Source organism: Anarhichas minor, unplaced genomic scaffold, assembly GCF_050575085.1.
Source record: "Anarhichas minor isolate MPS153535 unplaced genomic scaffold, ASM5057508v1 ptg000049l, whole genome shotgun sequence".
Taxonomy (NCBI): domain Eukaryota; kingdom Metazoa; phylum Chordata; class Actinopteri; order Perciformes; family Anarhichadidae; genus Anarhichas; species Anarhichas minor.
The window spans coordinates 3,657,853-3,684,196 of record NW_027466495.1 but is presented as its reverse complement, the minus strand read 5'-3'; the positions used below and the strand labels follow the sequence as shown (position 1 = coordinate 3,684,196).

Here is a 26,344-nt window from a genome sequence, read left to right as displayed (position 1 = left end):
CACCCGCGCCATCCTTCCTCTCCGGTCACGGTAAAAATGTGACTAAGCAATCCGAAGTCAAAGCCTCGTCGCCCTCCCCGTCCGAACCGTTTTCGCTGCCGCTGCCTCTCAATGATGCTCAGCTGCGAGTGTGCGTATGCGCACGTGTGCGCGCGTGACCGACAGCGCAGGGGGGAGCCAACCGGGACCAAGCTGCAGCTACACGAACGGAGGAAGACGCTAATGAGCGCGGACCTGACGCGCGTGATATCAGGTTTGCGCGAGAGTAGTCGAGGTTCAAATACACGACATCGGAATACAAGGACGGCGAGGGTGACCGTCACTATTTAACTTTGTTTGGCCGTGGTTTGCACCTTGCATTGGGTCTCCGTTGACGTCATATACCAACATCCCCCACCCACCTCCCCATCTATACACCTGAGCACACACGCACAGGCGCGAGTCTCCCCTGTGGAGATAGACGCACACTCAGGCAGGCATCCAACTCCAACTGGTATTTATTGAGTCTGGTTTGATGTCTTGAAGGCACACACCAAATATGTTTTCACAAAAGCCGCAAATTCACAATTATTTCAGTGTTGTAATTGTTTTATTTGGAACAGAGAGATATCCATTAAACATTTTTTTAAATTCATTTATTCATTTTTGTGCAGAGTTGAGTGCAGTCGGATGATGATGGGATGACGGTTTGAATTATGGGAAATCTGATGGGATGTGTACCCTGTCGCTCACAGAGGAGTGGTTAAGATGTCCTGAAACGTACAAACACAAACTGGTTCAGATTTTGTTATTGCTTTCTATCCACATGTGGAATTTCTACAGTACAAGATACTGACCCTCGCCTGCTGAAGGACTGGTCAGAAGGGTAACGGGTCGTCCGTGGGGATAAGCGGTCCCCCCGTCCAACTGGTGGGCTGAGAGGAGAAAGTTGACGGACCCTGGAGCCTTTCTTGTTATGTGTACCGATGTGGTCCTGAAGCCAAATGTCGTATAACCTCTCAGGAAGGACGGGTGATATTGTTAAAGACCAACCTCGCTGTATGTTCCCGTTTATAGACCTGGCTGAGCCTCAAAACAACTGCACTTGGTCTTCAATTACACATTAATTAATTCACTGTTTCCTTCCGCTGAGGAAATGTAATTATCTCTATTATGTCACCAGTTGTTAACGTGCCGGAGTCTTTAGCCACAGGTCATTCTTTAAATAAATAGTGGAGGATTTATTTTTAAAAAATCTGAAAACAAGGCTTGAAAATGAGCCAGACCACATTGATATATGCTAACATTTGATTACTTGCTTCTCTAAACTAAGACTATATATCAAAATGTTTCTTCAAGGGTAAAACACTTCTTGATGAGCTTAAAGGATATTAGCAGTGACAGGCAGGTAGAGGATGTCTGTCTCGGTGCGGATGATGATGTCCTGGGAGACGTTTGTCTTTGGCTCCGCCTCTCCTGCTTGGACCGTACACATGGCAAACAGCTGAACCTGCAGGTCAACATGCAAGCCTGCAGGCACCTGGACAGACATACAGCACACTGCGTATGTAGTTTTTCCAACACTTACGTGGGAGATGATACCTTCTCCTCACTGAATTTAAACATGCATTTAACTATTTCATCCAGCGGGGAACTTACAGGCCCAGGGTTGTAGATGACCCGGAGGCCTGTAGCAGGAGGAGGCTGTTTCACAAGGAACCTTGCAGCGAGAGAGAGATCGAAAACAAACCACCAATAGTTACAGCTCATAGTTTTGGACTTGAAGGTGACCCATAAACCGCCTGCACACATCCACAGAACTCTTTTCTTTGTTTCCCTTATTTCCTGGTTTCAAAGCCTACATTTGCCTGTGCATTTATGTACCCACACTTTCATCTATCCACATTCTGGTGTCTTACCTGCAGGTGTCGACACCCACATTCTTCATCACCACAGAAATGGCAGAGGAGGTGCCCTCCTGCAGTGTGCCAAAGTCAACACGGGACGGGAGCAGCTGGAATCCCCTCGCTATGACACTGGGATCAGTCAGAGAAATAGTTCGACACTTCCTCCTCACCGGCTCTTCCACTGCCAGGAACTGGAATAGGCGACGCAGACGAAGTGATGAATGCATGTGTGAACAGAATGTGTGTGATAGAGTGGTAGAGAGAGAGAAGCATGTGTACGGGAAACCGTGTTTTTTTTAAATTGCAGGATTACAGGATACAGTGGTATTTCACCACCTCTAGATGTCACTTTAGGACACTATTTAATAATCATAGATAACATGTCAAACCAAGGAAAATGTCAACAGTATACAGAACTACCACCTTTAGACAGAAAGCTCAAATAGATCTAAGTTTTTAGATAATAGTATGATGTGAATGTTTGGCTACCTGCTGATTTGGCACGCTGCGAGGTTTAGAGCCGAGGATCGAGGTTGGTAGTCGGACTTTAGACCTCCTGGGCTTTCCAGTCACATCCACCTGCACTGACTTACATTGCCCAGTTGAACCCCTCAGACTGCTTTCACCTGGCACAGACATACACACACAAAGACACCGTCATTCATCCATTCATGCCGTTGAAAGTGCTCAGCGGACTTAACCGGCATAACAACCAACTTGGAAGTTACCTGAAAAATCAATGTGAATCACATACAGCCTCAAACGAGCCAGAAAAGTAGGTTTTCTTTAGTATCGTGGGTCTTTCCACCATGCCGCCCAGAAATGGGACAGGTTAATGTACTCACTTGCCTGATGGTGCTTTAAATAGAAACCAGACTATGCCCTCAAAATGTCCCTGCAATATTCAGATGTAGTTCCTGATGAGGGAATTCATTTTAATATAAAACAACAGAGGAAGGTGGGGAACAAACCGGCAGTCTGAGGCGTGGGGTTGGTCGGCCTTTTTTCAAGCATCCGGTCACTTCTTCCTGCATGGCTAAGAGCAAAACAACTGGAGATGTCAGGATGGGTTGCATGAGCAAATGTAAACATCATTTAGACAAGCAAAATCAAACAAATAAATAGTTCTTAACATCCTCTTTATTACCTTGCCGATTGAGAGGGTGTTGGGTTTAAGGGTCGTGGGGCTGCAGTTGCAAACACAAACACGGTATATTATATAGTATGCATGTTATTGAATCAACAGTTAGCGGTTTTGATGCACCCCTACAGTTGCTTTAAGAGTTCCTGTCCATTTGTCCCCAGGTTTGTCAGTACGGATTTCCAACAGGACGCCTTTAAAATGGAGTTTCCTTGACAATATAATAACTTACTCTTCTCTTGTGGGGCATCTTTCAGGAAAGCCTCAGTGCTGCCTGACTTGGGGAACGGAGGGAGATCCCTGGATAAACTCCTCATGTCTGGCATTTGGTGCTCTCGCAGAGTCTGGAAAACAAGCAACAGTGCTGTGTCTCCTTCTGTACATTTTATATGTAATGTCAGAAATGGCGAATCAACGTGGGTTATAATGTTGTTTTTTTAAATGATGCTGACTCAATAATTTAAGAAAATGTATCTAAATATATGTATAGTAAATTGAAGAGAACACATACAGTACCTGGTATAATGGAACATTTTCTGGGTGGAAAAAAGGGACAACGGACTTCTTCCTCAGAGCCTCTCTATTAGTCTGCTCTTCACATTTCTCCTGTCTGAGGCACACAAATAAATGATAAGTTGACGGCTACTAGTGCAAATGTACAGGTAGCCGTGGTAGTACCATCATTTCCCACTATTCTCCTTTATCCAAACCTTTTAGTCGGACTGCAGAAGCTGCTGTATTTTCACTCCAAATAATTCAAACGAGAATCACTGCATCCATACAAAGACATGACAGCGAAAAGCCATTTACACAATTAACTCACACCAATGTGAGTAACAAATGTGTAGGTTTTCGGTCAGGATGCAGGGAACACGTCCCCCTCAATATTTAATAGACATGCATTTGTAAATAAACTCCCCCCAACAAAAGACACAATAGAGAACAGAAGAGTAAATCATGCCTACACGTGTGCTGACTCAGCAGGGAGAAGTTGATCTACGCGAGAGTAAATATATGAAAGCAATACAGAATGCCTGAGAGCCTTACTGCATTATATTCCCTCCCCCATCATGAATTATCACCTGTCGCCTGAATTCTGTATTTTCCTTTACATAAATTAAGACCTTTACCTGTGCTGTGTCAGCCTTTCAGTCCACCTTGACTCCTTTCCATTAGTACAACTGGATAAGAGAATAGTGTATTATACAAATACATGACACAGTGTTTAGAGAGCGTTAACATTATCTGTTCATGCATGCCATTTTAATCTCCCAACCTGTCACTCGCTGCTGTGGCTGTGTCTTCTGAAACATCCGACTGCTCAATTGGGTCTCCAACTCCTTGGCTGTACAGATTGGCTAAGTCCACTGTGGATGCATACAGAAGGAATTGGAAGAGATTCACTTTAGGCGAAGTGTTCTGAGCCCGTAACACGAAACCAAAACTAAAATGACATGAACTACTGTGCTCAACTCTAACAACGAAATACTTAACTTTAAACCTCCACTATATCTTCATTCAGTAAAACAGAAATCAACCAATTCATTGCATGTTAATTGAGTATCTGATACTTCATCCAGCCCTCCAACACACCATTATTTATTTCCACAAAAGGTGACTGGAAACATTCCTACAAACTGATTCAATTTGAATTTTTTCACGAATTAAAAACAATCACAACTAGGTAGGTGTGCTTAATTAGTTAAAATGAAATAAAGGAAACCAGGGAACTGCAAATGGAACTTTCATTTCAGTAGACTCGTAACAGGACACATTGTTCAAACACAGCCTACAAAACAACAAAAAGCAGTCACCCACCTGAAGTCCTCTCGTCAAAGATGTGACCTGCATCCTCTTCTTCAGCAAAAGACTTTAAAGTACAACATTAATAATTAACATTAATACTGTACAAAATGATTGTATTTGTTATTTGTAGAGTTTTCCATTTCAGTATGCAGTGGGGAAAGCCCCTTCTATTAACATCTTCTTGTCTGTTGTACGATACCAGTCAAAGTAAAGGCATCTGGTAATATACCAATTGTGCATTATACTGTGTGTGTGTGTGTGTGTGTGTGTGTACTCACCAGGACCAGATTGAGCAGATCACTGGCATGAACAGTCTCCTCCTCAGTGCGAGGGTCTTTGAATTCCATCTCCTCTGATCGCTGCTCCCTCACCATCAAACTCTCAATGTATTCCTGCAATCAAATCAAAAGGCAACTTTCAACATTGGTCAATATCCTGCAAAATGTGATGTCACGCTCAAAAGCAGACTACACGACACAAGTATATCGTCCTTTCACAGCAGAAGTATCGCAACATGTTTCAGGGCCAACAATCACATTACCGCAACAATTGAGGTCTCGTTACATGTCGTGCTGGTTTTAAATACGGGCTGCTTCAGTATTTAAAAAACAGAGCTGTAAAACGTGGGTTTGTTTTTACCTTCAGTCGTGCGTCGACAGTCTTTTTGAGTGGAGCGGTGAATGGTCGGTGCTGGTACAGTTCCCTCATCTCCAGGACTTTAGGGCAGCTTCTGAGAGGTTGCCGCTGTGCTGCAGAAGCAGCGGACCCATCTCTCAGAGTCAAACCTCGTCCCATGTCAGCACCAAACGGAGGACCTGGGCTCTTCTTCTGGAATAGAGAGAAAGTGCAGAGGGTAGGAAAACGTCAGCGTTTGGCCCCGAGTGTACTTGTACGACATGTGTATTTGTTCACACCTGTACCTCTATTCTAGGGAAGTCATGCCAGCTGCGGTTTCTGAGGTTGGACGGGGTAATGTCAGGGTTCTGCTTCCCCAGCAGCCACTGGGACCACACGCTCTGGTGGCTGGGCTTCAACATGGTGATGCCAAACTCATCTGAAACAGTCAAAAATGTCACATGGAGATTCAGATGGCTTTCCCTGCCTTTGCTCCTCCTTTGAAAGATATTTGAGAGAGAACAATGCGCTCAAATGGAACATTGTTAGTTGAAATATGGCTCGATCAAACAATAAAACTGTTGTAATTATTATTATTATTGGTTGAGTATTATTTTTCTTGATTTCGGAGATATTCAACAGTGCACCTTGTGCGTCTGGCAGTGGTTCCTTCAGCAGGGCTATGGTCGGGTCAGAATAGGCCTGGTAAAGCAGTTCCTCTACAGTTTGAGAGCTCAGTAGTTCAGTACCTGAGCCATCCTCATGCACCACAAACAGCCTGGAACACAAGATGATGTTTACAGGGTTTCTGCGACGTTGCCAGCTAAAAACGCCATGCAAAGTTAATGTTTAAATGTTGTCTCAATACTGCTGACTTTGTATTCATGCAAAACACATTCTATTTTGTACATACAGCAACTATAAGAGAGAAATAAAAAGTGGAATAATGGCCCACCTGGGAGAATGTTCTCTGTGTTTTACATTAATCTTGACCATTTCTCTGTCCTCCTCCTCTGGCTGCTCCTCATCCTGTTTAAGAGTGCTCGGAGCAGGGCTACAGTTCAACACTGATAACTGTCCATCTTCCATCACCTGTGACACACACACACACACAAAAGTCTCTATGAGGCCTTGCTTCTCTGAGACTATGAAGGACTGTCTCTTTAAATTCTCGATGTTTCTCAGTGCTCGCCACAAACACGCACAACACCAACCCTTCTTATAATTCAAACCTGGAAGTGGTTGCCATCGGGGTCTGTAACGTCACAGGCCACTATGTCTGCATGACTCATGGTGTAGCTTCCTGGTCGGTTTGTGGGAGTGCAACCTTTCGGACTTGGGGTTACAAGTGGGTCAGACGAGTACACACACTTGCCATCACTTTGGATATGTAGGAGCCCCGCACTAGATGGAAACACCTTGGATGCACAGGGATACACACACACACACACGCAAAACAAACACATTTGTATTAATCTACACATTACTTAAAAAACTGACTTTTGCTGTGAACCACCCACCTGATAGGCTCCTTGGTTGTTCCCACTGACGATAGTTCCATCAGCTAAAAGGACGTGAGCCGTGTGTCGCTCTGGGTACATCACCACTGTGGGGAAGCCGTCCCTCTCCACCAACACCACTCGCTCCTTGGCAGATGTGCTTGCACATGCACTCCTCTCAGCATTCTCAGCCACAGTTTCTTCTGCAAACACGCTCTCCTCACCATTCTCACCGCTTTCCCTTTCATCGCACACATGCTCACACTCACGGAACTCTGCACGAGCGTGTCCAGCACCCTCGTTGTCACGCGCTTTCCCTGCGCTGTCCCCGCTAATCTCCTCTCCACTGTCACAAGTATGCCGGAAGTGCACGGCCTCGTTCTTGCTGTCCGCACAGCGCGTGACACACACACACTCAGTGCAGCCGCACGCACATTCAGAAGTTGATTTAAAGGTCACACTCTCAGGCTGCTCCCCTGGAAAGTTAACAGACACACAGGTCAGATCAAATAATTCAACTTAATTTAAAGATTAAGATGCTTGCGCTACATTACTACATGTTCAGATAGGACTGTCTGATTGCTGTATGTGCATGGGAGCCAAGTATTTAATGTGTATGCACTGTATGCTGGTCACCTGTGTGAAGCAGTATATGTTGCGGTGTGCTTGGTGGTCTGTCTTTGCAGAAACTGGTGATCCTGGTTCCGTCTGCATGTTCTACACTCAGAGATCCGTCTGTGTTCTGGACAGAAACCACCAGATCCTCTCGGCTCAGCATCACCTGACACAGCGACACATGCCAAGATAAAGCCGGCTGGTTAACTCCCAGCGATAACACGCACAATTTTTGAGACTCTATCACAAACCTATTGAAACGTTGACATCAAAATAACATTGTCAAATTCATTGTGAAACACCGAAAAACAACTTGAATAAGACTACAGCGGAGACAACTGGTAACCCGTTGACTGTCAGGAGTAATACTGCGCTCTTACCTCATGGGTGATGGGGTCTGTAGTCTTGAAGACGAGAAGAGGCGTGGTGAGTATGTGTTTGTGTGTGGTCCCCACGGTGTGGATGCGAACTCCAGATGGAGTCGTAGTTAACCAACACCCGCTCTGATTATCAGGCTCCTTCTCTAAGCTCTGCTCTGTTTAGACACAACATACAAAGACAGCGATGCTTACTTGTCCTCACAGCAGGGGGCTCATCGTGTTCATTAGATGGTGTTTTGTATTCGCTGGTGCTGCACTCTAACCATTGCTGTTGTCCTCAGTTTCTTGAGAGGTGTTTTCCTCCTCAACCTCAGAGTCAGGAACCCACACCGGACCAGAATCCTGGCTGAAACTGACCGAGCCATCTGCAAACAGAACCTGCAGTACACGTGTGATTTTGTGTGCCGTAAGAGTGAGTAAGAAGTCATTAACTTGCTGGAATCTGAGCCTTTATGTATGAACATGTGTGGACAGAACGTTTACCTCTGTGGACCCGTCTCTCATGTGTCGGATCACAGCTCCCTGGCATGTGACAATGCGGGACAGTTCCTTGGAGAGCCAAGGGTCCTGAAGCTGCCCTACAGCTCCCCTACCATGAAGAGGAAAGCCCTGTTTCACCAACATACCCTGCTCTTCTGAGGACACTCCTGGACACACAAACACACAGAACTTACGTAATAAATGTTTGAGAATGAGTCATACATGGGAATATAGCAGTTATGGAATACCATGCTCAAATATCAAAGAGGGCACATTCAAAGTCCTCTTCTGCCAAAGTGTGTGAGCAGGTAAATCTGTGAGTGTGGGAGATGTTATTCTCCCTTCACAGCAGCACATGAAGCTTTGTAAAACTGCACTCGGGAAGACACACACACACCTGTGGATGAGTGTGTACATACATTCCTGAGAAAGCGGATCACTGACCTTGTGCATCTTCTCTCAGAAATTGCAGCAGCAGGCCATTAGGAACAGACAGGTTGAGACTGTTGAATGGACTTGATATCAATGCTGGCTGGCCTTCACACACCTTAGACTGCACACAATCCTACACAGAGAAATGAACATGTACATACTGTATGAGCAATGCACTAATAACAGTAATATAATCATCACAAGTAGAAGATAAAACTACATCCCAATCCATACAGCAAATGATGTGCAATAAAGTGGAATAAGACAGGAAAAAAGTATTGACTATTATTACTGAAATGTGTCTAATACTTGGTGGAGAAACCTTTGCTTGAGTATTCGTTTCCCCCGCTGCATTCTTTTGTGCATCCATGTCCGTATGTGGAACCTGGGACTCTGGAGGTCTGGTGAGGCTGGCTGGGGCCACTAGCGCTGTTTCCTGGGGACCCACTAGAACATCCCAAAACAGAACCAAAGTAAAGATGCCTGCACTGTGAAGAAATGTAAATATTGTTTGATCCACACATAAGAAGAAGCATATTCAGAGAACTGAGATGGAACAGTGTATAAGCATATTCAACCTGTTTTCCAAATATAAGTAAAGATTGAAAGATTTAAAAACAAATTAAAATTCACAAAGGCTAAAATCTTATGTGGTATGAATGCAAAACCTCTGTATTCTCCCGCGGGACCATAGAAACTGTATGAGAGGTGGATTCCATTGTCCAAAACTGCTGAGAGGGAGCCCTGCTTCACTCTTTTCATCTCCACAGGCTCCGACACTGAAAAGGACACACACACATACGCACACACACACACACACACCACACACTCTCAGGTATGGGTGTAACGATTCTCAGAATCCACGGTTCGGTTCATGTCTCAGGTTTTTTGGTGTTTTTCTGAGACGGAACCGTGAGGGAAGTCTCAGGTTATCTTTGTTTCTTCATTCGTTTTAAGTATTATCTATTTAATGACGTAAACATTTGCAAGAATGGATAAAAAGAATACTAAAATGACAAAACAGGCCCTCTGGGCACAGGGTGTTTGGGCTGGGTAATATGGAGGAAATCAAATATCACAATATTTTTGACCAAACACCCCGATATCGATATTCCAACAATACTGTAGGGTTGACTGTTGGTGCTTTCACAAAACATTTCACAATGTTTTAGATAATCATCTGTAATGTGGATATAATGAATAAGTGGGTAGAGGCAAATAACATAGCAGGTAGAACAGTTACATCACTTTACTGTAATGCAACCTTTAACATCAGCAAAAAACAATAGATATCTAGTCTTACATCTCTTATATTATATCAATATATTGCCGAGCCCTACAGTGTGTTGCTTGTAGCATCGTTACCATTCAAATCTTCTCTTCTACCATTGGTTTCATTGTCTTGGGGCTGAGGGAGAGGATTTGCCGGATCAACAACAACGTGATTGATGTGGGTGTAGAAATGGTGGCCATCCTTCTTCACCGCCACTTTCACTAGGCTGGAACCTGGAGTGACAACAGTACAGAATGCATGGGCTTATGTGGGAAAATCCCCACTCGGTATCAGTGAGGAATAACTGAGGCGCACTTTGCTTTTCATGCACAGTCTCACTTACAGTGACCGCCTTTCCCAATTACGCAGCACAGCAGATACATGCAGATTTTGATCATTTTCTACAACCGTATCTTTGTCTGAATTACCTTCAACATAGCTGACATTCTCCACAGTGATGTGTCCTCCGTCTGAAGGGAAAAGGTACTGGCAACGACCTGACACATGGATCAACCTTCCATCCATGCTGTAGCCTGTGAAACCCTTCACGTCGCACACAGACACACAAAGTGTTAGTATGATCATTTTTCAGCATCCCTCTTTGATTGGATGTGCAGGTATTAACTCCTACACGGGCCTTTAGACAGGCAAATTGGTGGTATTGGAAACTAAATACCGTCAGACAGAACTAAAGCAAGAATAAAATGTATTAATGGTTTTGTGTGTATGCCCTCACATCGAAGGGCTCCTCTGTCAGATGCAGGTCTTTGTTTTCCTCCACAGGGAGTGCTGAGCTTGCGGCAGTCTCTGTTCTGCTCTTCTTGCCACAAGACAAAGTAGACTCCCCCTTTTGTTGCTTGCTTTTCGGTCCATTCTCCTTCTTTGATTTCTTGGCAATCTCCTCCTTTAGGTGCTCTTGCTCCAACTTCCAGGCCTGTAACATCATGCACACGTTAATATACACACTGAACCATCGCTGGGTGTACCTCCTGCACGAGGTCAGCTAAGATAAGCTACAGCCCCCCGCCACCATCTAAGGATAAGTAGTTATAGATGATGGTTGGATGCAGCTCTTTAAATCCTGCTTAGGTACGAGATTCTGTAACTACTGACGAGGAATATCTCCACAGCTCTTTGAGGAAACTAAATCACCACGTAAGAGGGGGTCAGGTTTAATTTAGCCGTCTCAGCAGATTTCTGTAAAGGGTCTAAAGAGTTACTGCATTACTGCTGAAAGGCCAGAACAAAGCAAACCGTGAAGGCAAATGTTCACGTGTTATACTGACTTTAAGGGAGCCTTTTTTGATGACTGGCTCCAGAATGTCCTCCTCCTCTGCAGAATCCGTCGCCTTTTCTTCTAGTCCAGGAACAAAACAAACACTGTAACTGTATGGCGGTAAGTCGAGTGACATTGATAAGAGATTTTTGTTGACAAGCTACCTTTTGGAGCCTCAGCAGGGCTGAGATCTCTGAGTTGCATTGCCTCTCTCTTTAATTCTTCCTCTTTAGTCCAATCTGAAATGGTATCTGCCACGTGCTCCAGGTAATTCCTATCCGAAGATAACAATGACATTTGAAGTCTATGTAACATTCTACACATACACTATTCCACTAGTCAGATTATATATGCTACGGACTGATGAAAAAAAAAAGTCTTATTTTGCTTTCTCATATATCAAAAAAGTAGATTACTATTCATGTCCTGTGAGAAGAAAACGCCGGAAAATGTGGACTTGCACTCTGACCTGAACTTGACATCAGTGTGAAGCCGGGCTACATCCCAGAACTCCTTGCACTGGCGATAAGGGCTCATTGGATTGTGACAAAAGATGTACAGGATGTTGTTATGACTTCCTCTGAAAGTGTCCAAGCAGCGGTATTCTTCTGAGGCTAACTGGAGTACCTGCAAATAAAATAAAATTGAATTTGTATGTGCAAAATTGAAAGAACATGAAAAATGCGAGGGGGTTTTCAATTCAACAAATTGCGTTTTTTGGGTGGAATAACATTGCCATGGTGTTTTAACCTTGAAAGACAAGATTAGACAGGTCACCTGTGGGAAGATGGAGGCACTGTGGTGTTCAGTGTAGTGCCAGTCAAACAGAGATCTCAGCCGACTGCTCTGAATGTCATGCAAGTCCAGCTGGCAACACGCTCTCCCTCTGATCTGCTAGAGAAAAATCAACATGCAACCTTATTAGGAGAAGAATCTGAACAAATGTTCATTGTCTTTTTATTGGAGCACAAAGAAATGTGAGTAGTTACAGTAGTATGAACAAACAATACCTCTGAGAGATCTTCAGTGAGAAACATCGGCCCTACAGTTGAGAGAAGCGATCAAGTTTCTTAAGTCAGTTTCATTGTGTAATATACTATATGCGAGCCAAAGACAGTCAGAGTAATTGAATTAATCATGGTAGAAACAGACCTTTACTCCGTAGGTTATCACGCTGCTGTTTAGCGTAGGACAGTGGGTTGTCCCAGGGGATTATTGTGGGTGTCTGTTGCTGTGCTGGGTACAGTGGTCCCAGTGGTCCAGGAGCATTCTGCAGTACACCGTTTGGGTCCAGCCTGGTCAGAGGCATACTCTCAAACACACTCTGATGAATCAAACGCTCCACCTCCAGCCATGACACAATATCTGTGGGATTTCATAACATTATGATAATATAAAACTCTCAGAGACAGAACAACGAGTCCGTTGACATCAGCCATGAAAATCCTGAGTAGCTGCTCTCTGACCATCGGTGCAGTAGTGTTGCAGCTGCTGTTTGATTGCCATCCAGCAGGAGTTGCTGTCTCTCGGCCGAGCTACAGACTGGATCAGCTCCCACACTGGAGACCTCCTCATCATGGACAGCTCCACCTCTGCTGGATCAAAACCCTGGACCGCCTATGAGGGACACATGTACACACACACACACACACACACACACACAAACAAACACATTTCTAATAACAATAAGGTCAGAATGAGGCCGAGACTACATAAACTATACAGACTATTTGGAACCATAATGGCAAATTCCACATGGACAATAAAAATTAATAATTTATACACAACAAATCTACTTGCATTGATATCCCTTAAGCGCATTGCCATCTCATCATGGTGTCTGATGACCAGAGGGTGCTCAGACTTCATCTGCGTCTCCTCTACTCCAAACTTCTCCTCTAGCTTCTAACAAAAAAAGAGAATAGATCAGAGACAAATGAGTGTGTCCGAACACTCCGGAGTCATTAAGGTGCACACACACATTACACACACCACACGTCCTTTTTGGAGACAAGACAGACGAGTGAAAGAAAGGAAAATATATCATACAACGTAACTTGTCCTAGTAACAGCAGTTGTCTCAGTCAGAAGGTTTCAGTTTCTGTCATAATCCATCATTGTAAGTTTCTTTTTATCTCTCCTGTCACATCTGTGGTGTCAGATCACTTTTTATTAAATGCAAAGGGACACTTTTATGTCCTTATAATGTTGGTGCTGATATATTCAGCACTCATATTGGACTGTCAAATTTAACTTCACTTGGTAAAGTTGCTAACTAACCAACTAAAGCATTTGTAAAATGTAAATCAACTTCTATTGTCTCAGAGCACACAGTGAAATGTAACCTCTGTATTTATTCAATCCCAGTATTTGGAGCAGAGGGGGAGCCTTGCTCAAGGGCACATATGCAGCGCCCAGGAGGCAAACTTAAACTTAACACCTCTCCAGCTACCAGTCCATGCTCAATACTTGGTCTCTGTGGGGACCTGAACCGGCGACCCTCTGCTGACCAAGCCAAGTCTCCAAGGACTACTGCTGCCCTCTAGTGTTGTATAATAAAACATAAAAAAAGCAAAGACAGAGCCGACCCACTTCCTCTCACATGCTCGCTCCAAGTGCATGAAGGCGAGTACTACACCCCCCCCCCCCCCTGCAAGGCGAAACTTTGACCACTGAACTGAACTTAATTTTTAGTACATGTATTTTTTTGGGTCGTCTACCTGCATAGGTCCACTGTACCTTCTTGTGTTCTTCATTCTGTGTTGTTGTCAGGAGACTATTTAACATGTGGCTTCTCTCCGCGTTTGTGTGTACGAGAGGCAGGAAGCTTTGGAGCATGAAGCTGACCAGCTGATAGTCTAACCCGAGGTCGTTGTGAGGTTGGGCCTCAGCCACGCAGGACAGGGTGGACACAGACGGCTCTGTTGAAATCACCACCTAAACACACAAATCCACAGACGGGGGGGGGGAAGATTGCTCATGTCACACACAGATAATGAGGGACCACCTTCAAACATTAAATCATGGTCTGACCACACACTGCACAACACACAGACCTGTTCCAGCATACAGTGCATGATCAGAGGCACAGAGCAGGCTTCGGGGGGAACCAGGTCCAGGAGGCTGCAATAGTAACGCATGTCCACATCTGTAGAGAGAGGAGGCTGCTGGGCCTCTGTCCACAAAGGAGAGAAGGGAGGTTTGTCATCCTTTGAATATCTAATAAAAAATAAAAAAAACACACACAAGCATGTGCCAAAGATACATGAAAAAAGAAGGTTATACCTTGGTCTGTTGGCCTTTGTTCCCACACTGGTTTTATTTTGGAGCGTGGAGTCAGGAGCGGAAGGGTCGGCACAACCTGGCACAAATACACAACAAAGTAATACTTTTTCCATCGATATCCAGCCACATAATTACTGTTCAATGGGTACCGTGGAGGTCCACTTTAAATTCCGCTGGTTGAGGCGGCCAATAAAGGAATGATTCAAGTTAAAGAATCAGGCTCCAGAGAGGGCATGCTGTTTAATTGGTTTGTTTATTTGTGTCAGTGTGTGTGTGTACACTACGTGTGTGTGTGGTGTGGTCTCTCGGATGCACAGGATCTCTCAGTCGACTACATTTCTTTAAATTTGTCCACAAGGGGGCGCTCAAGGACTCTGTAAAGGCCTTAACGCTGACCTTTTGAACACACTGAAAATAACCAGCAGATTAATCAATAATGAAAATACACCTTATTTGCAGCCCTGTTGTTAAGTTTTACTGCATGCATGAGTGTATATGTGTACCTCTGCAGACTGTGGATCCAACCCAACAACAGTAGGTACACTGATGAGATTTATGTTGTTCAGGTAGTGCTGATGTTGCCTGCGCCAGTCCAGACAGTCATAGATGAGCTTGGCAACGCCCTCAAAGATTCGGCTCCCCATCTCCAGCTGGACACACAGATTAGGATTCATATTCAAAATCAAATCACAAAAAAGAAAAAGTGAAACTGACTGATAAGCAAACACAAAGAGGGCAGAGACCTTGAGAAAGACGGACAGAGAGGGACCTTGAGAATGATCAAAAAAGGGAATAGCAGGCTTCATGAGAATAGATCCACGAGACAAAACATCTGTCAACTCACCTCAGCCTCAGGGTCCTGTGTGTGGAGGGGAGGCCCGAGATCTGGGACGGTGTAGCTGAGCTGAACTGCATCATGGAGCTTGGAGTTTGGTGGCCCGCTGTCCAAAACTGCTCTCAGACCTGACCAGAATAGATCCAACTTCATGGCCTGCTCAGCCTGCTCTACACTGCCATGAACCTCTGCTTCTGACACACACAAAGGAGAAGATACTGTAATGTTGATAACAACATATAAATAAAGTGTATGCCGGGGAGTTTGAGTACATGTAAAAGCTATTACATTGTTTTGATGGACCGCATACTGAGGCCCCTTTACCTGCATCCAGAGCCAGAGAGGCCCTCCGACTCTGCCCATCGGCCTCACAGGGGTGTTGTTCCTGCTGCTGTCCCTCAGACGTGTGCGTGTGCTCAGAACACAGTTTAATGACATTGGCTACATGTACACCGATGGCATCAAGCGCCCCGATCAGCTGGGGCTGGTAGAAGCCCAGCAGCAAGATGTAGTGTTGAGGACCATCCTGTGGTTCGTCATCTGTGGCCCAGACGTACACAACACAACACACAGGGTGAGTTATTGCTCTCTCTCACACACGAACACACAATTTCAATTTGAGTTTTTTTTACCAATGCACTTCGGTGGGTCAAAATCATCCCTGCGTTTGAGCTTGGTCTTCTCCTTAGAAGGTGGCACAGGTGAATGCGGAGTCTTTCCCTTTTTGTCAGAGACCTTGGCCCCTCCTTTGTTATTGCTGGCAGATTGACGACCGCTCTTTGACTTCTCCTCCTCAGCCTTAAACAGGTGTGGACAAAAAGGAATAAAATTGCACAAAAGCAAACCCTGATAAAATCAGATTAACCTCTCCTCTATTTAGCTCTGGGGGGGGAAATCCGCTCCAGTTCAACACTGTCACTAAACGAACACAAATAATCACATTTAATGAAGAATCACTGACCTGCTCGGCTCTCCTCCTCTGCTGATCATTGGCTTTGATGTGTAGCAGCTGGAACTTCAGTATGTTTGCCATCAAGTCACAAGCAATTTCCTCTCCTGCATCCAGCAGCACCTTAGCAGACTCTGTAACCTACACGAAGACACACATGCACACGAAGGACAAAGGCTTTCGTATAGACAATCAGAGCAGACTGACACACAACGCATCAGAAACCCTCATTGACAAGCCTACCTCATAGAACGTGGGGATGTCATCGGGTCTTTTTGCTTTGGGATTCCCCAGTTCATTGATCTGTAACGAGGTCGGACAGGAGAACATTTTCATTTGAAAAAAATACAAGGTGTTAGAGTTGCACTAACAGCATTTTTGGTACCTCATTCAGTAGATCAGATGACTACAAATGATGTATTGAGTATTCATTCAATTAGCCATTCATTATATCGTCAATACAGTGAGAAGAGCGACCAAATATGATTATTATTTAATAAAATCTAAGATCTAATTGAAACAGATAATTGTGGAATACTGAATATATAGTGTGGAGATGTAGAGTGGAATTTGGAACTAATGATTGTAGAAGAAAATGTGAGAATTTTAATTTATTTTCTGTTTAAACAAGAGCTCAAAGATGTGAAAGCTGCATAGACACACAAGGGGTTAGACGTAACAATAATGTCAGGAAGTAAAGTGACATTTTTTTATCAACCTGACAAAATTACATTCTTGTGGGAAGAAAAGAAAAGAAAAGGCAACACTGTAGCTTCTTTACATTCTAATAGAATGTAAAGAAGCTACATTGTATAGAATGATTCTATTGAAGTTATTCCTTTTTTAAATGGTCTAGACGAGTCACTAATCACTTTAAAATAGTGATTATAGCTGCTTACATTTGGTTACATTGCTATTCAGATTCACACAAGATTTCATATGAATTAGTAAACTACATTAGTTTTCAGTTTAGTAACAAGTTAAGTACCGCAGTGACAGCATGTAGCGCTCAATACAGATACAGGAGACACTTTTAATAAAAAAAAACTTGAACCAAACTCAGAATACCTTTGTAAGGGTGCTGTCATAGGTCAAAAGGTTGAAGAGTTTGCGTGTTGGTTTGTGTACAGCCAAAGACAGACCCTGGGTCAGTTCCTCATCCTCTGGACGTCCCCCAACCACCAAAGACACACAGGCCTGCCATGACTCCTAAACGGCGTTAAAAACCAGGATAATGATGAAATATACTAACACACGTTCACCATTCAAGTCAATAATCACATCGATTTCCACCTAATAACTAACACTTCCGGTTCGGACTTCTTACCTTCACAATAAAAGCTCAATTGTTTACCATTTTCAATGTAATTTCTACACTTCTAATTATGGTAGTGACATTGTAGACGGTACTAAAATTGTCTTAAAAAGCAGTTTGGAGGATATGCTACCCATTTTAAATACTTTATTCTCGCTAACGTTAACTGAAATGAAGAGTAAACATCAAGTTACACCGAAGAAAGAAGTCAGTTAGCTAGATACCAAACCTCCTCAAACTGAGCTCTGGTGAGACCAGCCTCCCAGTTCTTGTTGAAAACAGTGGGCTTCTTGGCTGAGCCCCTTCTAGCTGCTTTTGGTGGCATTTACACTCAGTGACGACAGCCTACATTAAAAAGAACACACAGAACAGCGAAAATACTCTTAAAGTTATCCGAGCAAACACCAAATGAAGGAAGTTAAAACTACAAGTGAATCGTCTGGTGCTTGTGTTGCCCCTGGCAACCGCATCCACACCAGCATCAAGTTTCCCAAAGTGACGTCCTGTAAACTTTCAAAACAAAAGCATTTCCCTTTAAATTGTCAAAAAAGTAAAACACATTTAAATGATCTATAGTAAAATGATTTCACTTTTTCTTTTCTTTTTTTCGATACGGAATATCCCTCATCAACAATTGAATAATTTAGTTTAAATATAAATCCATTTTTGTAGGCAACATATTAAGTATTTATCTTTCTCCACTAGATGGCAGTGTAATCTCCGGTCTGTTATCCCTAAATAATAACAGTTTGCACATCATTTCACTATTTCACTATTTCATATAAATTGTAATTATTGTCTATCCATATCATAGTACACTGTGCAGCCATTCCATAAGGGAATAATCAATACATTGCAACCATTTGGAATCCAAAAATGAACCTTTTCTACTTGTTCCAGTCATTGAATGAAGCACTTGAGACACAACACTTTGAATGACATTATGAAAGACAGTTGGTCTGATTTCGGTGCCAGAATAAGTGAAAAAAAAAAGACAGAAAACATCCTAAGAATGGCATTTTGGAACACATAGGCCGACACTTCAGTGCCATTTCATCTGCATAATGAATGATAAAAGTGTTGATCCACAAGATGAGCCAAACAAGAAGGAGGAGGTTAAATCATGGCAACACCAAGAAGAAGAGCCTCTAATTCTACTTTGATACACTGTGTTAATCTTAAGTAGAATATAAATCAATTTTGAACCGTAATGATGCATGCATTATGACACTAGATTTAACCTTGACCAGGTTTTATTCAAAGAGAGGAACATTTTGAATGCTAATTAGGTGAATACTGAAGTGGAATGAATATAAAGAGCTACTGTATTAAATTAATGATAATGAAGAGAGAAGTGTGAAAGGGGTCGTGGCCACTTCACCACTCCCACACACTCTCACCACTCAGGCAACAATTAAATGAGTGACAACATATCTTACTAATCATAATTTGTATTTTCATTTATTAGGTTTGCAATTATAATTTAGTTATTGAAATGGAAAAGAAAACTGTGTTTGGGAAAGACTTTAATTTTACATTTTACTGGAAAAAGAAAAAAAAGAAAACCTGGTCAGTCACCCTAAAGCATTTCCTCTTTTACTTTCAGAGTCTCTTTGCAACCCAGCTGAAAGATTGACACCAGAGATGCACTCTAACATCAATCGTCAAACTAGCTGCTCATTTTATGTTCTCCTGAGGGGTTCGTCTTGGCACATACATTTACTACAGTAGTTACGTAATATATTCCATTTGTTTGATAGAAGCTTTTCTGGACTGCTGTCTCAATGAGGTCTATTTGAGCAAGGAAAAATGCTCCAATTAAATATTTATGACTCAATACAATAAATACACTGGGCCTCTGTTGACAAAGACTCACTGGCACTGAATTCGTGGAATGCTTTTTGCTCTATTTATCAGAGCGTATCATAAAGAATTTCGTGCACAGCATCTCTGCATGTCATGATTTGATTTCCAATCAATCCCATTGGAGTCGTTTCATCAATACAAGGGGCCATTGTCATGACAGTGATTTCATCAAGGCAGCAAGCTACTTCCAGCAGCTCCCCATTAAAGGTCAAAAGTGAGACAACGCCCACTTGCAAGATGCCAGAGAGATCCACGTTATTGGGTTGTTGTCAGCTCCAACCCTTCCAGAGGCAGCGCTCTACAAAGGTCAAACTATAAGCCAGATAAAAAACTGTAGTGACACTTAAATAACACTCCGTGCACACTGCTGCAAATAGCATAGCAACATCTCAAAATATCTTTTGTTTTTTTTAGGAATACACTGCTGTTAAACATGTGTATCGTGTGTCTGTTGTGGCTATTCTGTTTCATTTCTGTCGTGATAGTTTATTTAAGAACTCCATCCCCTTTCTACGTAGTTACTCTAAATAATGTGTCTTATTCAAGTTATTATAAGATATAGGATAGGAGAAAAAAGGTTTACAACTATTTATCCCAAGAGAAATGGCTGAATAATGATCAATCCAGGTGCTCATCCTCACATGGAAAACACATGAGTCACTAAGATAAAAAATAAAAAGAGACACCAAATTCCTTGAAGGCACTGCCCGTACTTTACACGATGCAACTCCCAGGACCTCAAGGTATCTATGACCACTTGAGCAATCAATTCTGAATCATGTGCTCGCAAACATTTCAATGCTGGATATAGATGATGGGGAGTCGGACTTCTTTCAAATATCAAGATGATCAACAGTAAAGCATAAAACGCTGAAAGAACTGCGAAGGCCAAGAGGCTATGAGGAAAACACACTGAATGACCAGATGAATTATCTGTGCATTTAAATGCAAACCATTACATGAATATTAAATATTGAATACTAAATATGTATTAGTCCAATTTAACACCAGCACAAAGTACAGCCTCAGACTGAAAATGCCACACAACCAAGTCAACTCACAGACTATATTCATCTCAAAAACAAAAATGTAAATGACTGTTAAGATTCTTTTGTACTGCATTACACCACACATGTGTTTTTATTGTTCTGGTTATTCATGGCTTGGTACAGTATTGTGCTTTGCTAGGAGAGTATGCTAGCAGAGTAGGAACATACCCCGTCAGACATTTGTTCAATAACAAAATAGCATGGACCAAGGCTCATGGAATTGCATCATGCTAGCTGCCTTAGCCACCATGCTAATGTAAGCGTGCTAACATGCTATGCTATTATTACATGGTATTTAAGAAGTGTATTATGATAACAATCTGAAGCGTGTTAACATTAACAAAATGACCAAAAAGATATCTAAACTTGAATGAAATCCTACAATGTTTTCCGTTCCTGTTGGATTCAATTCAATACTTGATGCCTATAACGGTGAACAATGAACTATTCCTACTGTATCAGACTGCCCTCAGTGCTAAGGTGTTTACTACCTCTGCTCGCCACTTGGCCATGCAAAGTGGATTTAAAATTCCACTCACCAACATTGCATGGTGCCAAGTCACACTGCAGCAGTGTTAGAATAAGAAAGATTTGAATTTCAATTCCAAGAAATCATGGGATGTAATGTCAGTAAAGAGCAAGGTCATGTTTACCGGCCCCACCTTTTTAGGAGTTCAGCGTTCTCTGGATGTGTGTTTGTCAGAGTGGCTCAAGACCACTGGATAGTGACCATACCTGACAGGAAAATTACATTTGAATTTTGACTGTAATTACATAAAAATGTTGGCCTCCTTTTTTTCCCTGGTGTAATGTGGGGACATTTGGCCTACGGTCTCACAGGGCAGCAATAAACTGTCCAAAATCAGACCCTATTCGCCACCTGATGCCAAATGGAAATAGTGAATGAGTAAACAAGGATCTATTTCTATACTATATATATATATATATATGAAAAGGTACATATGGTACGTATGCAAAAAACAGCCAGGTCTGATGAGATTGGTGGGGAATATCCTGTAAATGAACAGAAAGAAAACATGATAATGCAAAGCCAAAAAGCATTGTTTACAGATTGTATATAAACACGAAGAAGGATAAACATATCTGGATCACACTGGTGGGTCAGAAGGAAACATGGAATCGCACCCAGATGGTCGGGGGGAACAAAACAGGCCTATCCAGTGACATGGACCCCCCCTTGGGGATGGAGAGGGACTCAAAGCTGGTAAACGTCTGCAGGTTGTCAAGGCTCCACAATGTGCTGTGTAGGCAGTGGGCAGGTACGATCATTCTGATTAGTGTGATTGACTCTGCAGCTGTGGCGGGCAAGCGACCCTTTCGCAACGACTGAAACCTACGCTGTGCGACTTGAGATGAATCACGTCGACACCCAGAATCTCAAGTGCTGCCAATGGATTCACGAGCTTCAGTGAATGAGCTGCCCAGCCAGTGCAGTGGCTCAGATTCTTTTGGTTGCAGCAGCCTTCAGTACTTTTCCATGGGGGTGGGCGAGAGGGTAGATTATTCATGTTGGTGTGTGTCTCGGTCGGAGCATATGCTGCCATTCTTTGTACACACAGCAAAAGCCAAAAATGTAATATATTGTAAATGTCACATTTGAATAATGGTCTAATTAAAGATCCTTCTGCCAAATTCAACAGTTGACAGAAGGCCAAGCGTGGGTGTCAAGGAATCTATACCAATGTTTCTAATCCGGCTGCAGATATACAGGCTATGAATTTGATGAAGTACTTTTAAAAGGTGGTCTGACAAATACTCATCTATATCCATATATATCTATATATATATATATACACACACACATTCTGCATAGCTTAGTTTGTGATACCCAGTATAGTATAGTAGTATATTTACCATTGATTCGCCATATAGACAGACCTTATACTCATGCTATGGGCCCCCCAATGCCAACTCGTGTTGCTGACCCACATTTGCACAGCAGAGAGAAGGGGTCAAGCGATGTTGGGTACATGTGACGCCGAGTAAATGATCACTGGTGCTTTGTCCCTTCACAATGACGGCGATGCATCTTGCACAAGGTCATGTGCTTCTGTCATTAACCTACAGTAACCACGGGGACCCAGTTCAATTGTTTGTGCGTGGATGACGCGACCGTATAACTGGTAAAACCTTTATGCAAATCAACGTGTTGTACACCACTACTGGTCTCAGATCATGCATTAGGACCACAAATGTCCCACACAAGTGCCACAATCTTCAGAATCTCATTTGTACAGCTGACAAACGAGAGGCTCTCACAAAACCACTATGGAGACTCCTCCGTTGAAGACAGCGAGAGAAATGCCACACAAACTCTGCAGGTTCGCACCACAAGCAGATTAAGTGCTTATACAAACAGCTACAGCAGAGGCTGTGCACAAACGGCTTCCTATGTGCAATCTTACCTGACAATGTTTCTCAACAGCCCTGTAGGAACAGATGGGATCAATAAATTAATACTCAAATTATACAAAAAAATAATGCCAAGAGCAGAAATTGAATCAGCTGGAAAAGTTGAAGTGATTGCCAAAGTGTGTTTGTTTGCTTAACTAAGTCATAGAAACTAACATGATGGCTATAAAGTCGTACAGTGACTGTTTGTGTCATACTAGCCACGAGGATGCATGACAAACGCATTCTTTTACAGATCTATTTGTCCCAGTTTAGAAAGCCCGCATTGTACCACTGTTGCCTGCCCACTCCTGGTTTGGTCACGGCTCCAGAATACACACAGTAACTGTGTGACTGAACTAAACCAGTCTGACTTTGAACAAATTGCACTCAAGTCTTCAAATGTAAAATATGGTTACGGTTTTTTATTGTCTAATAGACGAGACAGTTTCCTTCAACAGGAAGTTTAAATGGTATTTTAAAACAAAACTCAAATTATAAGCTGGACCTCCGCTAATTTCTTTGCACGTCCGAGTCAACAAGTTCCATAAAATCAAACAAGCCTTTACATTTGTGTGAACCATCTTTTTAATATTCTATAAAGGCTCTCCATTGAAAGTAAGTCTTGAAGGAGAGGGGGTATGAAAATAAAAATACAATAAAACGTTTACATTCGTACACACAGCTCCGAGTGAAAAGAAAAGAACATTTCTATGACATTTAAGGCATCCGCATTCCCCTATAGTGTGAGGAGCATACACCATGACAGCAGCAAATACAGCATTACACAACAAGCTACATATGGACCCCCCCCCCCCCCCAAAAGACTAGATTTCCGTCTCGTATTCTTCAAGCTCAAGTGCGTTTCCTGCTGCTGAACACATTCAATGTATCTGGAAACGCATCAACAAAGTGGCGAGTGTCGTTAACTGAAGTGTACCCACAGCGTGTCCCTCTCAAACACGTCGACGTGCACATGGTTTCACATTCATCTGCAAAATGTACAATTTAAAATTGTGTGCGAGCAACAAACGCTCTGGTTAGGAAACCAAAAACCAGCCAGAATATTACAATTGTGCCGATAAAAAATTAAATAAAAATGGACTCAGAAACACTGAAGCCAGACACAGAACTAGCAGGCAATATGCATATACGGTTTTTTAACTTTACATCCCAAGTTCCCAACTGGACTGACTGGCTACTTGTAGTTAATCTGACAAATATGTATTGTACAAAAAACACTGTAGAAAATATGACACCACCAGAGTGTCATTTACATTTGGGCAGAGGTGCGTTTACCCACAGGAAACCTGATCCCCCACTCTCTCTCCTCCTCCCCCCTCCCATAGTTCAGCACTCCTCTACCACGGTACCAGCCGAGGAGGAGTACAGCTTTTTCTTGACCAGCCGGAAACCCGGACTCAGTTTAAGTGCGTGCCTGAAAGTCGGGGCAAAGCAGGTCCCCATAAACAGGAAGTCCCGTAGGCTGGGCCAGGCGGTGCCGTCCTGCTTGAACACAAGAGTCAGCTCAAACGTGGGCACCACGGTGGAATCGTACACGATGCGCTCCAGCCGCTTGCAGCCCTTGTCCAGCTCCAGGTCCACGTAGAGGACACAGCCGCGCAGGCCGCAGGGCTCGCAGGACGCCAGCCGCAGGACCTCGCGGGCTATCCTCCGCGTGAGCTTCTCCGGTACCAGCACAGTGGAGCAGTGGAGCGTCGTCTTCTTGGCCCGAGACAGGCAGTTTTCAAACATCTTGGCCAGCTGCTGACAGCTCTGGTCTTCAGTGACATCTGCATTCCTCTGGGGTTCAGCCAAGCAGTGGTCCCAGAAATCCAGCTCTGGGAAAAAAATGCAACCTTAACATTTGGGGACCAATGCATCATTTAAACATACTAAGAGCCTGTCGATAAAGGGCCCTTTCACGATGCCAACATGCATAAATCACATAAGGTTTTTATTTAAAATCCTAAAATACAATGGGAGATGAGGGATTTGATCTGCTTTTACATCCCCTCTGGTTGCAGTGGGTAGATTATGAGTTAACACATGAGCAAAAAGGATATACATCCCAGAGGGAGTGCTAAACAATCTAAAACCTGAAGATATGAACCAAACCAATCCCAATGTGAGTTTTACAACACAATAAATCAGCTTTGGACAGAAATAAATGCGTTCGGACTGGCTATTACACACAGGTTGCTGTTGTGAAGAGGAGCTGAAGGGATGACTTCATCCTCTGTTGACTGACTTCCCTCCCTCCCCTCCCTCCCCTGCTGCAGCCATGCACCACACAGGCATAAACAACAAGTATCCAGCAACTAGCAGGCTATCTATACAGACAAGAACAAACACGGAAAAAGCTCGCGCGCCTACCTTTCTCAATGAAAGCCTGGTCATATCTTCGGTCGACCAGTTCGGAAATGCATTCGCTGCTTTTGGTCTTTAATGTGCTTGTGGCGACCATGCTGACAGTCTCGGCGTCTCCAGGAGCGGGCTGTTGTCCTGTGGTTTGAGCAAAAGCAGCCTGCAAAGCGACGTAAAGGAGCAGCGTCAGTGCGACAGTCGAAGCAGGTTGTTTTTAACTTCGTCATGATGTGAACACAGCCACTAAGAAGACAACGTAACCGCCCCCCCACTAAACAAACATAACTACTTTAGCTGTTCATTTCAAGCTCGCAGCCATTTGTTCCGATATACTAAATGACTTACCTTAAATATTATTTAGTGCAAAGATAATTTAGTTTAGACGTTTCCTCATATATAAATGCATACACTGTTTTTCTCCCACACTGACACACTCAGACACACAAACACTGCATCTGACAAAAGTTCTGAGGAATATTTATACCTTGCTCAAGTCAGCTGACCCGAGGGTTTGACCAATCAGAGCACGCCTCTCGACGTGAAACCTAGCCCTTCCCTGATTGGCCGCGAAAGAGCTCTTGAAATAAATAATTGACCAATACTTGGGGGGAATATCTGTGTTGCTTCTTGGACGAGGGATCGTTCTAGATGAAGTTTGGTCAGTGAAGTTTTGTATTTGCTTTGAAATCCGGATTTTTCTGGGATTAATCTGCCTCAACCCTGCTTTTTATTTCCAAACAGCTGTTGTGAAGGATTTTTAATACTGACAGGATGAAAAGTGACCGAAACTTTCACACTGAAATACAGAATGACAACCAATCTCTTTATGATTGTATCAAAGGGGTTTTCATGAAAAGTCTTTG

At 43.1% G+C, this 26,344-nt stretch overlaps 2 protein-coding genes across 2 annotated transcripts; both read right to left on the bottom strand.

Annotated features, from left to right (window-relative positions):
* Positions 1-586: 586 nt before the first annotated feature.
* Positions 587-18,112, bottom strand: spag17 (sperm associated antigen 17). Its single transcript, XM_076112305.1, has 49 exons — positions 18,017-18,112; positions 17,541-17,681; positions 16,716-16,775; positions 16,485-16,613; positions 16,156-16,321; positions 15,848-16,063; positions 15,533-15,717; positions 15,192-15,338; positions 14,689-14,764; positions 14,460-14,578; positions 14,143-14,340; positions 13,204-13,308; positions 12,870-13,020; positions 12,556-12,768; positions 12,414-12,445; positions 12,181-12,297; positions 11,873-12,030; positions 11,568-11,677; positions 11,414-11,484; positions 10,864-11,061; positions 10,556-10,670; positions 10,220-10,360; positions 9,523-9,633; positions 9,177-9,301; positions 8,867-8,987; positions 8,426-8,589; positions 8,206-8,320; positions 7,943-8,097; positions 7,584-7,728; positions 6,969-7,423; positions 6,681-6,866; positions 6,404-6,540; positions 6,096-6,226; positions 5,754-5,887; positions 5,473-5,661; positions 5,112-5,225; positions 4,846-4,897; positions 4,304-4,394; positions 4,158-4,208; positions 3,544-3,637; positions 3,260-3,371; positions 3,034-3,073; positions 2,858-2,922; positions 2,376-2,512; positions 1,899-2,077; positions 1,639-1,699; positions 1,372-1,519; positions 837-1,011; positions 587-752 (listed from the first exon to the last, which is right to left on the bottom strand). The coding sequence occupies exons 1-49, from the start codon at positions 18,110-18,112 to the stop codon at positions 743-745; spliced, it is 6,441 nt and encodes a 2,146-aa protein (XP_075968420.1). The 3' UTR covers positions 587-742.
* Positions 18,113-23,684: 5,572 nt separating this feature from the next.
* LOC142971772 (DNA damage-inducible transcript 4-like protein) lies at positions 23,685-25,932 on the bottom strand. The gene is made up of 3 exons (XM_076112431.1): positions 25,827-25,932; positions 25,491-25,641; positions 23,685-24,955 (listed from the first exon to the last, which is right to left on the bottom strand). Exons 2-3 carry the CDS (start codon positions 25,579-25,581, stop codon positions 24,465-24,467), a joined length of 582 nt encoding a protein of 193 aa, XP_075968546.1. The 5' UTR covers positions 25,582-25,641; positions 25,827-25,932; the 3' UTR covers positions 23,685-24,464.
* Between the last annotated feature and the right edge of the window lie 412 nt (positions 25,933-26,344).

Coding starts and splice junctions, on each gene's coding strand:
- spag17 (XM_076112305.1), bottom strand. CDS start 18,112: ATGCCACCAAAAGCAGCTAGAAGGGGCTCAGCCAAGAAGCCCACTGTT. Junction 15,339..15,532: donor CACAGGACCCTGAGGCTGAG/GTGAGTTGACAG, acceptor CTGTGTGTCCAG/CTGGAGATGGGGAGCCGAAT. Junction 13,309..14,142: donor AGAATGAAGAACACAAGAAG/GTACAGTGGACC, acceptor TTTTTTTGTTAG/AAGCTAGAGGAGAAGTTTGG.
- LOC142971772 (XM_076112431.1), bottom strand. CDS start 25,581: ATGGTCGCCACAAGCACATTAAAGACCAAAAGCAGCGAATGCATTTCC. Junction 24,956..25,490: donor CCAGGCTTTCATTGAGAAAG/GTAGGCGCGCGA, acceptor TTTTTTTCCCAG/AGCTGGATTTCTGGGACCAC.